The sequence below is a fragment of the Cryptotermes secundus genome, unplaced genomic scaffold, assembly GCF_002891405.2.
Source record: "Cryptotermes secundus unplaced genomic scaffold, Csec_1.0 scaffold1137, whole genome shotgun sequence".
In the NCBI taxonomy this organism is placed as follows: domain Eukaryota; kingdom Metazoa; phylum Arthropoda; class Insecta; order Blattodea; family Kalotermitidae; genus Cryptotermes; species Cryptotermes secundus.
This window is the reverse complement of record NW_019729230.1, coordinates 281861-298878: the sequence shown is the minus strand read 5'-3', so window position 1 is coordinate 298878 and position 17018 is coordinate 281861. Positions and strand designations below refer to the sequence as shown.

The 17018-nt window shown below is 37.5% G+C and overlaps 1 protein-coding gene across 8 annotated transcripts in view; it reads right to left on the bottom strand.

The window, feature by feature from the left end:
- LOC111865586 (ribosomal protein S6 kinase 2 beta) overlaps positions 1–17018 on the bottom strand; it is a 324642-nt gene that overhangs the window by 35163 nt on the left and 272461 nt on the right. For all 8 annotated transcript variants that reach the window (XR_002842993.2, XM_023853748.2, XM_023853747.2 and 5 more), the window contains 8 exons: positions 14106–14283; positions 11436–11601; positions 10456–10617; positions 9898–10028; positions 9490–9615; positions 7099–7188; positions 6530–6688; positions 6046–6284 (listed from right to left, as the gene is read on the bottom strand). Coding sequence is in view for 7 of the 8 variants with exons in the window: in XM_023853748.2 (XP_023709516.1) it covers positions 6046–6284; positions 6530–6688; positions 7099–7188; positions 9490–9615; positions 9898–10028; positions 10456–10617; positions 11436–11601; positions 14106–14283 (1251 nt within the window). In the remaining variant the exon portion in view is untranslated. The remainder of the gene's footprint in view (positions 1–6045; positions 6285–6529; positions 6689–7098; positions 7189–9489; positions 9616–9897; positions 10029–10455; positions 10618–11435; positions 11602–14105; positions 14284–17018) is intronic.

Here is a 17018-nt window from a genome sequence, read left to right as displayed (position 1 = left end):
ATCATTCTGTTTGTCTTATTTTTCTTCCTCACTTTGTGGTGTAGGAAACCACTCCTTTACTTCCTTCACATACTCATTCTATCTTTTCTAAGGCCTTCCTTGGTCTTGGCATTCTTTTCTATTTCATTATGCATGTTTCTATTTTTGGTTCCTTATTAATATCAAGTCCAGTGCAGCCTTTAATTCTTCTTAAGGACTGAATTATTAGTGTTAATGCTGTCAGTTTCTGGTATTTTAAAAAGAATGTTGATGGGCGTTCATCACAACCAATTATTTATTCTTATTGATGAGGTAAATCTAATGAACTGCCATGTGAAGGGGTATGCGTGACTTATAGACGGGTTTTGGATTGGATGACTCGATTTATTCAAACCTAATACACAGCACCTGGAACTACATGTAATTATAGAGCTATCACTGATCTACATACTTTACAAATCATTAGGGCACGCTAGATCTTCTCAGTCTTCACTAGTCGTATCCTGGCAATGGATTTCAACACAGTAATTATACAAGTCTCACACGAAATTGTCTTTGCACCACCTAATTCCTTTCTTACCGTTATTCTACCAACCTGCCAACTCCGAAGACTCGAATCAATTCTAATTCTAGTCAAAGTCAAGGTTACTTTACGACTGGTGGTTTACCGCCAATCAGTTCGTCTCGGCATCAAGCCCCTTGAGACCCACGACCAGAGAATTTTTCAACTGAACCCTTGTGGTATTAGTCCTTATGTTTGAAAAACATTAGATTTTTGTTAAAATAACTTTTTCTGTATAATGTGAGAGTGCATTTGACCTTCATTTGGATAGCTCAACAAATCAAAAACACAAACAATCTCTTTTCAATCTTCTGTCAATGACCTCATTTTCAACCCAACATAAAAGCCCAGTAGATGATCTAAAACGTAGGCTGTTCAACTTGTGGCAAACAGGCTACATGCTGCCTGCAACAATATCATTCCATTCTACAAATTATGTGTTGTGGCAAGGTGGCAAGTCTTTACAAAAAGTGCTTACTAGTTATTCTGTGCAATTTTTCAGTAATTTCATGTATCCAATTAATAACCTAGGACAGTACTGAAGTAGTGTGTTTCTGTGACCATAAGCAATATTTATACACCCTAGTAAGTCTTTGGTGGCCAATTTTTAAATTCTGTCAACCTGCCAACATGTCAACACTGTCTGACAGTCTCATTACACGCTCAGCATGAGCACACTGCCTGACCGCTCAGATTAAAAACAGTGTTCTATTTTAATGAATATACATGCTTATAATGCATCCTGCAGGTAGTTACCTAAGTACAATATAGTTTGTCAGTGGTTTGAAGCTGGACAGCCCTGATCTAAGTTCATGAAACAGGAACTTCATTGACTGACCTCTGAACTTAGCTGCATGAAACTGACATTTTATACAGAGCACAAATAAATAATGAGTTTTGGGATGAAAAGTTGGCAAGCTCTACTGACCAGTCTGTGTTAGTTAAAGCGAAAATAATTTTAGTTTGAAGGTAACTCCTTTCCAGAGAGTTAAACCTTTGTCTGTCTTGTTTGTCACTTAAAGTGACCTTTTCCTCAAAGTGGAATGGCCCTTCAAGTCTGAGCCATTGCTCTTATGGCCCAACATTTTTACTGATCGTTTGCACATGCACTTGGAAATTAAAAAACTGAAAGACAAAGCAACTATACATCGACAGTAAACAAGTGCTGGAACCTTATGTAAATGTCACACAAATCCTGTGAATAACAAATGAAAATACAATTCCAGTGATAACTGAAAACTGTCATAGGTGGGATACACTACTTTCAAGTATGTACTACCATTATTTGTCATGCATATCACCCGAGTTTCCTACGTAGTGAGTTAATAGGCTTGGCACAGGAGTACTTTCCATTTACATCCACATAGGAATGAATGTGTTAACAACAGACACAGGAAAGAATTTTCTGTTAGTATTCACTTTACACATTGTATACTGAACAGAAATGACGTACAATGATGTATAAGCTACCTTTGTTTCTGTCTTCAGACAAATGGAAAAATTTATTTTTGAGTGCCCATTAAATGAAACTGGGCTTACCACTGAGAAGTGAATCCGCACATAGAATGGCTACAAAAACAAAAAAGATATGCAAACACCAGCAGGAAGTGAGCAGCACAAAGAACTACATAAAATACACCTTTAAGGGTAGCCTTTAAAAAACGCGTTTCATTTACACGTGACATTTGTCTGCTGTCTAGGTATATGCAATGCTTTGTAATGCGAAGTGCAGAGTGCAAGATCTGAGGTCCTCAAAGAGGTGACTGTGAACAGTAATATCTTCTGGAAAGTGACGCCATGTAGTCTGGTAGAAGTTTACTAGTATTTCGGTGGTGAGTCATGCAAAGAAGCAGGACAAAGAAGCTGCTTGCTGGCACCGTTTACTCTTTAACCCTAAACATGGAAACGGTATGTTCATCCAAAACACTGGTAATTTCTACAAGACTATATAGCGCCAAATTCGAGAAGACAACACTCTTCAAACTACAGCTACAATGCAGGCTGATCTTGATGGTGTACAATTAACTAGAAATTTTCTTGAAATCACTGAGTTCTATGAAAATAATGTAACTTATTTTTCTCATGGATCTATCTCTAGATACTATGGGCACAAAGTGGTTAAAATATTTTTAAGCTGCAGATAAGCACAGCCATCAATATTAAATTTAAATATGAGCCAAAACCCTTGGTAATTATATTTCAAAGATTGAAATGGATGTTGTATATGTGACAATTCCCTAGACATTCTTCTAAATGTCAGTGTTTCATTCTTTCTGGTATATAAACTACTTGAGGAATCAAAAGGATTTTCTTTTTCGTTTGCAATTAGCCATAGATAAAGGAAGACAGACAGAAATTGATCAGTGCATTGCAACAGTCCTTGTACAGGTCCTTAGAGGCCTCCCATTGTGAATAATGAAAATGTCTCCATTAATACAGACCACTTTTATATCACATCAAATGAAAAACATTTCTACTGAACAGGCTGGTCTAGCAATAACACTCTAGACTTGTATTTGGAAGCTGCTCAGCCCAAATCTCTCCCAGGACACTGGTTATCCTGACTGAGGTTCTCTGTGGTTTTCTCCAGTTGCCCCAGGAAAATGTCATGGTGGTACTTCAGTTAGGTCATGCCCACTTCCTTAGAAATCTGTCAAATTCATCATTCATCTGCCATCATACCATTCAACACTATACAGTCTGCAATACTGGAAGCATAATAAAATAAACTACTAGCCACTCACTTCTAAATTCAACCTTATTCAATATTAATTCGAAGTCTCTCCTTGAAGATTTATTTACTTAAATAGTTGATTACTGAAAGCATACTAAGGTTGAAGCTGAAGTTGTCGCAGTGAAACATGTAGTGATTAATTTAACTTGTCTCATTTTGGTCCGTTACACTATTAATTACAGAGTAGATAATGAAACAAACGACACAGCTCGCATGTGAACTACACTCTAATAATAAGAACATAAAACCAAGAGAAATAAACGACGTCTCCCATCATCAGGAGGAAAACAACATGACCCAATGTCGGCTCAAGATATTTTAATATAATAATTAATTTTTTACATGGAAATTTTAATACAATTTTAAATATATTGGGAGTCTACTGTATGGAAAAGTGAACACAATATTGCGTGCAGTGGAAAACCCCAGTCAGATTAACCAGTAAATCTACACTTCAAGAAGCGCCATTGTGAGTGCCTAAGACAAACATCAAAACCAACCGTGATAACAAAATTTATATAGAGAGCATTAGTCATATCTAAAGTGCATATTGTTAGAATATCTTATGTGACAGTGTTTCCTTATCGTAGTGGTGCGCCTCTGAAGATGATTCTTTTGAATCGAAACATGTAAGGCGAATTAGGACTGAAGTGTTATAAACTCGTATGTCACACTGGACTGAACTTTTCATTATCTACTCTATGCAGTGATTAAACTGGATTTTCATTAACCTGAATTTGAAAATATCACGAAAGTGCTATAACTTAAGTGAGCCAGGGTAAATAAAGGGTTACTGGATACAGTTGCCAGTGGATGCACTTAATAGTGAGTACACAATAAAACTGCTAACCTTCAATGTATGATACAATCCCAGCAGCACATCCAGCATGACATATTACAAGCCTGCCTCCCTTAACACAGCAACCCTTAACCTCCCAATCCTGTTACTCTCCTACCAGCAAAATGTCCATGAGCGGTTCTATCAATCCATGTCTCATCTAAACAATAAATTTGTGTTTCCCTGTCTTCACATTTCACGCACTGTTCTCAGGAACATGATCCTCCGAGCAACAATATCACTATGCTCAATTAAATATGCTGCCATCACTACACTTCACGCATTGACAAACCCCAGTTTCTTTAAAATCCAAAACATAAATTCATTATTTCCTTCAGATCCTACAGCTTCTATCATTTCATCAATCAACTTTCTGGCTATTCAGAATTTGTCTTTATCATACACTTCCAACACCTTACTCTACAGAACATCTTTATCAAAATTATCAAATTGCGCTTCTCCTCTTTCCGATTTCTCCCTGGAAATCAAAACTGAATATTTTTCCTTTTCTTTTCAGTAATGACTTGGCCTAATTTATAATTGTCCCCACGGTTACAATTCCTACGATACTACATTCTTCAGCAGTGCACTATTGTTTTCTGGCAAAGTTGCATGGTGGTCACCCAGTGTTTGTCTGCTCCTGGCTTGAAATAAATGTAAACTCTAGGAACTATGTCCCTGGCCTGTTCATATAACACTTCATCTTTGGTCACTGGTCTGCCATCATAAGGCAACACTAAAACAATTCTATTCCAATAATGCACTAAAACTGCAACTAGAAAAATACGTACATCACATGAGAATTCGTTTCAACCAGAGAGCTAAAAGGCAAGTGGTTCAGATTTATTAGCTGGAGCCACATGATATCTTCTTGTTACATTGCAATTGTCCTTGTCAGCCATAATCCATGAGGAGCACAATATAAGAGAATTATGCCTTCAGAAGAGAGAACAGATGCACCACTGATTCTAACAGTAGGAATCATGGGACATTAATGAGCCGCACTAATCAATTACTTTTCTGGGGAAACATTAGCATTTCCTACATTTATTTATTTTTATATTTACATTTGTGATCCTAATTTCAATTCCTATATGTGTGCATCTTCTTCACCATGTGTTTGCAACAAAAATTAAAAAAAAAAAAAAAATATATTCATGTATTAATCAATCCATCCATGTGTCCGCATATAACATGAGGAACGCTATCACATTTTCATGAAATTTGATGTTACAGAGTTCTATTAAAGTCAGTTGAGACATTCCACAGTTGGTTAAAACTGAGCAGCAATAGTGGACAGTTTACATGATAGCCAAGAGGCATTTATGAGTTCACTTCAAGCATAATTCACTTAATAATTATCACAGCAAAAAAAGAAGTCTCAAGCAAAACTTGTAGAGAAAAAGGCAACACATTTTATGTCCAACATAGTTTTAACATAAGTTTTATATTTGCTGAAATAATTAAACAAATGGGATTTTTACATGTCATGTCAAAAACTCATGAACCCCCTGGACAATTCTGACCAATTTTATATCGGATGTTCTCGAATATATCTGCTGAATCATCTTGAACTTCACACAACTTGGTGCAACAGAAGCGGTGACATACGTAACAACCCAAATACAGATTCACAGGATAAGACATTATGATCATCCCTCCTTGTGCCTGTTCCTTTGCCGCAGATAGAGCATCAGAAGTTAGTGCTCACAAATTTAAAATATGGAGACAATGAACAAGCCAGAATCAGTTCTACATGTCAATATTTCCTAACAAGAATAAATCAACAAGATGTTTTGGTTTCATGAAAACTGCATCAGTGGAGCTTTACAGTTATTGCTTTTGATCTTGGTGCTGCAGAAAAGCAAGTGATGCTCTGTATGGGTACTTTATTTAATGGATATTAAAACATGATATGCGTACTTTACTTACCCTGCCAGCATAGTGTAGAGGAGAACACCAAGAGACCAGATATCGCAGGCTGCGTCATAGCCTTGCCGCTTTAGCACTTCTGGTGCTACAAAATTGGCTGTATAACATGGTGTCATAAGGAGGCCATTCTCTGCCCTCAGCTGCTTGGCAAACCCGAAGTCACAAATACGCAGTGCCTCTGGATTTCCTGCTTCTGTGGCATACAAAATGTTTGATGGTTTCAGATCCCGATGGACAACCTAAGGTGAGAAAGAAATAAGAATAAATAAGATTCACATAACTGCTAGAAATTATCAAAGGTATGAAGGAGTGCAGATATAAGATTTCTGTACAGTTTATGAAGGGGAAGTTCTTTCAATTCTGCAGTCTTCATTTCTGTTATGATGCATCAAAACTGACAGAGAGAATGCATTTCTTAACAGTAAGCGACAATATGGTTAGTGAAAGGCACATTCTTTCAGTAGAAAAGGATTATAGAGCTTACCCCATGCTGATGTAGATACTGGGCAGTAGAAACAATAACTTGCATGACTGCACTGGCTTCCCTTTCTGAGAAGAACTTATGTCTAAGTATTCTATCGAGCAATTCGCCACCTCTCATCAGCTCCATCACCAGATATACAGATCTGTCATCCTCATACACCTGTAACATAAGCAGTAGTACAGGGCAAGGACCATGGAGCAGGGTAGTTTTTGAGAAATGATAATTGCTTAGCTACCAAATATAACAAGTTAATATACGTTCTGCTCTTTCGCATCCTACATAAAAATTCACAATGCTACATTACACTGCTATCATGCCTGTTCACAAGTTCATCTTGACAGTATTTTCTGAATTNATGGTGTTGTGGGGGGGGGGGTTATTTAATGAAGCTGGCAGTATCTAGACTACACAGTGCTGGAAGATAGAATGACTGATGGTTTTCAAATTATTTGGAAGGAACCGGTTATATCTAATCAAGGTACTATCACAGCATTTGCATGCAGAGACTGAAGAAAACCACCCTTTCCTACTTGGCTTTATCGCCACACTCAAACCTCTTCCAAACTTACATCTCGTAACGTGACAATATTGGGATGATATCCCCAGCGCAGTAGGATTTCTATTTCTTCCTGGCAGTCTCGTTTTGATTTGTCAATTATCTGAAACAGAAAGGTATGCAATTTAATAAATTGCCTCAACATCAATAACTGTACTGTACTTTTGCCCTTTCTTCTGTGGTTCAACATATGTTTCAGTTAGCGCTTTGCTTTACCGTACCCCAGTGTTATTATCAGATCAGTTAACTCAAATATCCTTTATACATGACACTTGAGTACATGAAGTCTGGTAAGGACATTTAATATTACTATGTTACACTGTATTCTGTACTGGTTTACTCCACTCATATTTCATACTTCAGGAAACAAAATGGCTGTGACATGAGATGGATGATTTGATACACAAACTATCTATAGGAAAACATTCTGAGAATAAGGTGAACCATGATTCTCCAGTAAGTAACATTAGATTTCACTCTGACTTTCTGCTCATCCCTGATTTATGTACGTACCACTGCTGTACAACACAAGCTATGATTCTATGTCCTAAACTGAAGTTCATATAGTTACAACTACAAAGCAGACACAATAAGAGTTACAGTAATGCCAAACCTTTTTACTATACCCTAATTACTGACAATTAAGATTCCCATGAGTTTCATATTTTGCACTCTGTAAGCTGGTATAGTGACTGACAACGGGCTGAATGACCAAGGAGTCAGAGTTCGAGTCCCAGTAGGGTCAAGAATTTTCTGTTCTCCATGTCATCCAGGCCAGCTATGGGGTCCACCCAGCCTCCTATCCAATGGGTACTTGGAGCTCTTTCGCCAGGGGTAAAGAGGCCGGGGCGTGAAGCTGACAACTCACCTCCAACTCGTGCTGAGGTGAAGAAAAATATGGATCTATACATCCACTCCCCCATATGCCTTCATGGCATAGCGCTTAATTAGTTAAGCACAGGGACAACTTTACCTTTACCTTACAGTTTAATTATTCAGCTAACCTGAAAACAGTAGGATCTTGATTACCCACAGGTGCCAACTGTCTAAATTATCAATGAAAAATTAGGACAGTTACTGTGTTTCGATTGTGCTTACTGTGGATGCTATCCTTACTATCTCATCCCATCTGTCTCTTTCCGAATCATGATGAATGTGTGATTCAGTCTATTGTTCCTACCCTTTAAGTTCCTTTGCAACCAGTTCTTAACAGATGGTTTGAAGAACAGTGCACACAGACTCTCAGTTCACAGACTTAATAACAATTTGTGTAGGCAGTATTTTCTTGAAACATCTGAGGTATATTCAGTCCTTCAGAGGTATTAAATGTTTACAGCAACTCTGCAGAATAAGAAAGAGGAATGTAATGAAGGAGTACTATTGAGCAGGGATTCTTCAGAAGAATTTGGCTAATGATAATAGCCTTAAAATATTCTGCAAAAAGCTTACATTATCAGATACAATATGAAAATAACACTGCCAAGGGACATGGTGCAGTCAACCATCACATGCAAATTGTACAGAAAGATATTTCCAAGCAATGACAAATATTAATGTTTGGGGTTTGTTAGAACTGTCTCCAGCTGAGTTACTTGCCATGTTGAAGCACAGAGTTGTGAGAATACTGACAGCAGTTTGAAACTGACTGTACAATGCGTGGTCTATGAGATAATGCCTGACAGTTAAGTTATCCAGTAAGCATAAGGCCAGATAATTGAGAGCATTAATCACAGAAAGAATTTAGAGGCAACTACCCTTCAGTGAACTAAAGATATACTAGAAAAATAAGAACATACACTTTGTTCCAACAAGTTTGTGTTAGGTAATGTGTAACTTCGGCGCACAGCATTGTGTGTTGAAGTGTTGAAGCTCTTTCATTTTAGCATATGCTGCAGGAATAATCTTCAGGGTAAATGAGACAGAAGAAAGATATGACCCAATATGCAGATCTTGCAGCAGGAGTAAGGGCGGGATGCAAAGCATGGTGCTATCCAATGGAAAGGGATGTCTAGTTGGATAAGAAGACAATCTAGAGGAAAGGAGGTGAAACAAGACTTTACTCAGTTTCATCCATCCTCAAGGCTGGAAGAGCGGGTAATAATAACTGTGGATCTTACTACGTCTCTTATTTTGTTCAATTTGATGTCATGTCTCATCTCAGTGTTACATAAATTCAAAAGCAGGGGGAAAGGAAACACTGATATAACTCCAAGCAAATAATATTATGCAACAATAACCAAAACAAGCAAAATAAAAAAAATTTTTTTTTGGATTAGCCCATTTTAGTTATCTGTGCCAAATTTCTCAAAACAACTAAGAGAAGGCTGTACTGTTGAAAGAAATATTTTTTATAACTACTTTCATATCTGTGTAAATATGAAGACATATGACACAAGCTACTCACTTTCACTGCATACTCTGCACGCGTTGCTCTATGAATGCACAATTTGCACACAGAGTAACTCCCCTCACCAATTGTGTTCTTTATTTCATATTCATCTGTTACTGAATTTGGTTTCACATACATCATCTGTAACCATTAAACAAAATAGCATATATCTACCAGCTACAAAACCCCTAGCTATTAATTAATAAATCCCAGACTGTACTGGTTGACCAAATACACACACATACTTTAAGCACACAGGAGTTAAAGTATTACAGAAATTTTCAAGAGTCAAATGCTTCAAAAAGCAAAACCATAGAAATTTAAAGCAATTAGCTTACACAAAATTTAATCCTTGTGAATAGTCGTAACTTATGCAAGGATCTATATAAAAGCACAAGCATACAGACACAGGAAAAAGCTCACTTTTGCTAGAGGATCTGTTTGCCTTTCTGTAGGTTGGTTATTTGTCTGTTCTTCTAGAAGGCAAGGTGCAATAAAACTGAATCCTCTAAACAATTCATGGGCATTGGCACTAGGTGGAACACCAGGAGAATCTGTAAAACAGACAAATGGTTACAGTTTGGTCAACAAACTTACTATGCTTAGTATAACAATACCTCATTAAACAAATTAATATATGTATATTTCACATTGCCAGTATTTATGGGTAGGCACTTTTACCCGTTTATAGGCTTATGTTTACAGAGGTACCAGGTACATGTCTCCACCATGGAAAAGCAATTACTTTACATTTATTACTTCCATATTAAAAATTAATTCATACATATAAAATAAAGAACATGGACATGATGCCATTGTTCCAAAACAGAACTAACATCAATTACTAATTATTCACATCTCAAAATGAAACGCATAACTATGTTCTGTGAGAAAAGTGCCAGTTAACAGATATTAAAGTAGATGGTTTACATAAGTATCACTGTGCAATAAGAAATTACTTGTTGCCCGCATTCTGCTCACCTTTTGGCGTTTTAGACGTGAACTCCTTGTCAAAATAAAAGGCATCGTCAGCACGACTCACAGCAGGCTTGAATGGTGGATGAATCTCCTTCCTCATGAGCTTGTCCCAGTCTATAGTTGCAAAGAAGGAATGTGACTTAATCTCTTCCACACCATCAGGACCTAAAACAGAAACAAATCCCTTGCTATTTGAAGGAACTCTGCACTAGGGAAAAGTGATAAAATATTCTACATTAAGGCAAGTCACATAAGTATCAAGTTTTGGTAAATAATGTATGAGAAAAAGTTCAAACTAAAACCACACTTCACATAGAAATTCTTAATTGTGATGGATCTTATCAATCTCCAGGCTTCTGCTATGAAGTGCACTGCTGACAAATCCAGCTTCATCTGTGCAGCATCCTGGAGCAGTCCTCCATCTAACATGGCTACAGTCTTCTGAATCAACTGCTTTCTGTAATGTTACTTGAATATGCAGATGATCCCAAATATAAAGACTGTAGCTGGCTGGTATACAAGTATTTAGCTGGGAGAAATACAACTTTGGTATTGCTGAGAAATGTGGTGTTCTCTGAATGGGCAGCACAATGATAAATGAAAAGAAATATTTTGCGATTTTTAGCACCCAGTCTCTTATCTGATTGTGTGAGGTAAATTGTGTGGGTAAATTTTCATAATCAGGACTAGAAAAATGAAGTGTAAATTTGGAAAAAATCTGAAAATGATAGAACATAAAACCTGCTGAATACTATTGTTATGTGCATTTGGCTGGGACCATGCAAAAAGTCTGTAAATTTGTTAAAAACACAAAGGTTGGGATTATAAAATCAAAGTTTCGGTGTATATTCATGGTACAACATTCTCTGTGGCTTCTTGACTTACATTAATCGTGTGTTACTGACATGTTTGTCTTATACAATTTGGATGTTCCTGATTAAATCCCAAGGCCCACTATTCTCATAAGACACAATATAATTTACCTGCACCAAGCCTGTTGGCTGGATTTCTCTTGAACAGTGCCCGAAGTAGCGCTTGTGCCTCTGGAGATAGGAACTGAGGCATCCCAAGCTTTGCCTTCAAGATCTGTGTCATGGTCTCTTTCCGGTTTGGGCCTTGGAATGGTAGAGTGCCTGTCAGCATCTCATACTGATCACAGGATATAAAAACATTAGGACAAGTAAGAGTGAGAAAACATATTCCTTACATAATCATTTTGTCACTTAATGTTACTAAAGGAAAAGGTGAAAATCGGATTTCGGTCTTTTAGGTTGCAACGCTCTTGAGAAACATGCAACCGCATAGTCCACTGAAAATCAAATGACGTTTTGGAGGAACATTTCGCCTCCATCTTCAGGGTCGAAGAATAAGCCAAACAAGAAACCAGTATATTTTCTGGTGACATGTTCCTCCAATGTCGGTTGACTTTCAGCAGGCTGCACGGCGTTATATCCCAGAAGATAGAACTATTCGTAACTACTGTTGTGAGAACCTCAAATCCTACATGCAGCTTCCATGTTCGTGGTGGAATTAAGTAACGATGTAGCCAGGCTATATAGGCAAACTGCATGGGAAGTGATCACTCAGATGTATGAGTGGGACAAGGGAGAAACAGCCATTCTGACTGTAACACTGTGTGGTCCTACTGATGGAAACCAAGACTTCAGAAGAACATGCTGCTTAAATCTTCAGGGTTGAAATGTGAAGGTGAGAATGAAGTTCATAATTGGTTGAAGCACTATGCTACAAGCCGGAAGACCAAGGGTTTGATTCCTGATGAGGTAATTTGATGTTTCAATTGACTTAATCCTTCCAGCCGCATTATGGCCCTGGGGTTGACTCAGCCTCTAACAGAATCTCTACCAGGAATCTTCCTGGGAGTAAAGGATGGCCAGCATGTAAGGCTGACCTCACCGCCATCTGTGAGCTGACTGTCTAGAAAATGTGGGAGCCTCAAATTCTCACAACCCTATGGGCCTTCACGGCCTGTTACAGGGATAGTGTTGCCTTGAGACTGCAGTCAGGGTATACATACCTGCTGCATGGAAAGTGGTCAGTCAGACTAACAGGAGGGGAGAGGAGTGGCTCTATCTGTACACCATGCCCATACATCTTGACTGTATCCTCAACATATTTATTTCAACCATGAAGATGGAGGCAGAACTTTTTTTTAATTCGCTTAGTGGGGGGTGGAGTCCAACTGGGTCCACTCGGCACAGTGGCCACTGATTGGCCTATTGTAGCCTGCCCTGGGTGATTATGATGATGGAAAATTTGGTGGAATGAAGATGGCAAGGGAAACTGAAGTACTCGGAGAAAACCCGCCCCAGTGCCACTTTGTCCACCACAAACCCCACTTGACCAGACCTGGGATCGAACCAGGGCTGCCACAATGGGAAGCCAGCAACTAACCGCTTGAGCTATGGTGTGGCCATTATGAAGCGGCATGTTCCTACAGAATGCTAGTATCCATGATGTGACTACATGGTGTCACAATAATATGAACACACCTTGACGTGAATACCTCAAATCTTATAAAAAGATAAAAATACTAGCTATATCTATCTATCTATTATATTTAGTTACAGAGTATATGCACCTTTCTCTGAAATGTCTTCTTTTAAAATTACAGTGTGTGCATCACATTAAAACCTGTGGATGTCATTTTGGTACCTTTGGTCTTCACCAAAACTGATATCTCAGGAAAAAACCTTTTATCTGGCAATAATCCACTCTATAGTAAAAATGATGGAAGACAAGGCAATATTGTGTGGCTTTCACTTTACGTCATGTTTTGAGCAATTGTCATGCAATACAGTAGTAGTGTATTTTGCAAAGCAGGGATACTGTGTAATGGGAGAAGAGGCTACTGACATCACCATTGTATAATCAGAGTACTTTTAAAATTTGCAACATCTGTGGTACTTAATTTCATGAAAGAGAGTAAATAAAATCACTTGAAAACAAACAGCCTCAAGTGAAGCAACAGAGAAATAGTGGTGTTACATGTTGTTTGAATCAACATGTCAGAGGTTTAGTTAGTATAACTCTTTTTATGTGAATATTTCTAATATCCTCTTTTCTATATATTGTATGGATAAATTATTCTTGATCTAAGAAAAAATGCCTTTATGTAAAGCATCATTCATATGGAATTTGTTTATGATGTGTGACAAATGATATGGTCATTGCTGCTGTTGGTGTTGCTGTTTAGGACATCAGCATGGTTTCATAAACATTCAGCAAGAGACCATCTGATTAACTGCAATAATGAGAAACAATAATTTAATTCTTCTATTTACATATGTACATGCATGTCCTGTATGGAACAGATACAAACTTACTATGCTGGTACCATCAATTTTAATTACTTTAACATTTCTAAAGTTTCCATTAATTATATTTATATCATTCTTAAGAAGGTACTTTCTTTTTAACTGGTATCTATTCCCCTTTTAAGGATATCTGAAATTTGATACAAACATAGTTTACTGTCACTGGTACCACTAATTTCTTTTCAACTATTTCAATGCAGTAGCGATGTGGAAATATAAACTGCACAAAAACATCTTCATTTTACAAGAGTTACTTGTCCCCTTCTCTTTCAGAATGCTTATACAGATAGACAGATATACTGCACAAATGGAACACACCATGAGTACACCCAGAGACCACCAGTCTGCAGCAAAGGAATGTCCCTTCCTGTTGACAACTTCAGGAGCCATATACTCCACTGTACCACAAAATGAATAGGCTTTCTGGTCATCCAGGGGTAGTTTGCTTAGTCCAAAGTCTGTTAGTGATATGTGGCCATCAGCATCCAGAAGTATACTACAAAGAAATGCAAACCACTTTTTATTATTACTTTAAAGGAGAAACATGTTACAAAAATGTCCCTTCATATTCAATTTAAATAGTCAATAATTAACTGACTTATAGTTAGTCTGATTATATCAGACTTCTATCTACTGAAACCAATTTTTTTTATTATTATTAATATCCTTGATCATCATCCATCACACTGCAGTCAAGTTAGTGGTAAAAAAAAAGTAAAGCTATCCCTGTACCAGGCCGTGAAGGCCCATAGGGTTGTGAGACGTTGAGGGTCCCACATTATCTAGACAATAGGCTCAAAGATGGCAGTAAGGTTGTCAGCCTTACGCGCCAGCCACGATTTACTCCCCAGCAAAATTATTTAATTAATTCCTGGTGCTCATTTCTGTTAGAGGCTGAGTAAACCCCAGGGCCTAGTGCGGCTGGAAGTCAAGTTAGTGGTATTCCTGCTTTATATTCGGGACCAGATTCAAATACCAGTTAGAGTACAAGTAATCCTGACTGAATTTTGTTGACTTTTCTCAGTACCTCCAGGTAAATTCAAGGAATGTACTTCAAACTGGGTACACTGCGAACACTTCCCTCCACATTCTCTCCAATTCATTATTCACTAATCATACTAATATTCAGTACCATGTTCATATAGTCTGAGCTACTGAAAGCATCATGAGATAGATCATAAATAAACAAATCACATAATTCATAAACAATTATATATATACACTGAAGTAATTTGTGGCTCAAATCTAGAAATGATCAGGAAAATTATCAACATATCTTACTTTCTTAGTATTTTCTGAACAAAATGGGTAGAAATATTCAGGTAAACAGTCAGATCTGATATATTAGAGGTGTTAAGCATTTGTCTTCCTCACTGCTATTGCAGTTCATGGATAAATGGATACAAGCAGTAAAAATTGAACTTCAGTCTCCTGAAATCTTAACTGTGATAGGCAAAGAATAGGAAACTACATCTTTTGATGAACTGAGTATTAAGAAACCTTTCAAATGCTAATCAGACATACCACGCAGCAGAGTGAACTTTACAATGAAGAACACTGAAAAACCTACAGAAGGTTATACCTGATGATACATAATCAAATCAGTTATGTCACTTGTCTTGTGCAAAAAATTGTTCAGATTCCACTGTAAGAATGAAAGAGTTATAAACATGGTGAGTACTTTGTCCACATATATACATTCTCTCTCTATTGAAGTATATCTTAGATGATTAAGTACTTTCTTTTCCTGGAGTTAAATCTGTCATAAAATGATGGAATGTGAATACATAAATACAGACCAAATAACATTAAATTTGCTGCTTCCTACATCAAAATCTGGGTAAATTATCTTCAAAAATATGTTATGAAATTGGAAAAGTCAGGTAATACCTAGGTTCTAAAAATGGATTTCACTATCTCTACATATCCAAGAAATACTCCTATAACTCCAAATGAAAAATACCATACCACTGAATTAATAGTAAATCAGAGATTATATTCTGCTGCTTGGTTTTAATCACTTTTCAGCTGTGATCAGGTATACTTTATTTTAGTCAAATAGGTCTCTTTCTGAGGGCATGCAGACTCAATTCAAACATCTCAGTTTTATCACATTGACTGGGAATATTTTGATGTTAGTTCATATTACGTTCGTAATCTAATACAGAAATGAATAGTCATATCTGCCATCTGTTTTCACCGTGCTGTCTTCTACATGAAGATAATTATGAATCCCTTGAGGAAAAAGAATTGGTGTCAACTTTAGGTACAGGGATAGTGAATTTGACTTCAAGTTGACTGACTGCTGAGGTAGTCAACATGAAACAACTAATAAAATTAAATTCAGCACTGAAACAGTCATCACAGTGATAAAGTAACATTGACATGGTTAAACAGTGGACATGATCAGACATTAGTGACTGAGTGTTACATTTTGGAAGTTATCAGGTGCAACTCATTTTATGCGAGTTCACATAATTTTACATTTCATGTCACATCATATTTCAAATACACTGGGAAACATGGGAACAGCTCTATGATCAAGAAATACTTCTTATGTTATAATTAGTATATATTCTTCTTCAAGAGGCACAATGCATGGTACGACAACCACATACAAATGGCAAAGGTGTAACACACACTCAAAAAATTCAATAAGCCAAGACCCATGGAACAGTTCTTTTCTCTTTCACTTTGTCTATGATTGGGATGGTCATTAGTATGCAGTGCTGAGGTGAAGCAATATATGCATGTACATATAATAATAATTATTATTATTATTTGGTGGGGTGGGACTGAGTCCGCTTGGCACCGTGGCCACTTCTGGCCTATTGTACCAGTCCAAGATGATAGATGAGGGTGATTGTGCAGCAATTGGTGGAATGAAGATTGGCAGGGAAAACCGAAGTACTCGGAGAAAACCTGTCCCTGTGCCACTTTGTCCACCATAAATCCCACTTGATCAGACCCGAGATCGAACCCTGGCCGCCGTGGTGGGAAGCCAGCGACTAACTGCTTGAGCTATGGCACGGCCCTATGTAGATATAATATACAATAGTTGCCAACTATAATTCAATAAACTTTAGCTGTCAAGAACACTAAGTTAATTTGTAACATAAAAAACAGGCCACACCATAGCTCAAGCGGTTAGTTGCTGGCTTCCCACCGCGGCAGCCCGAGTTTGATCCCTGGTGTGGTTGAGTGGAATTTATGGTGGACAATGTGGCGCTG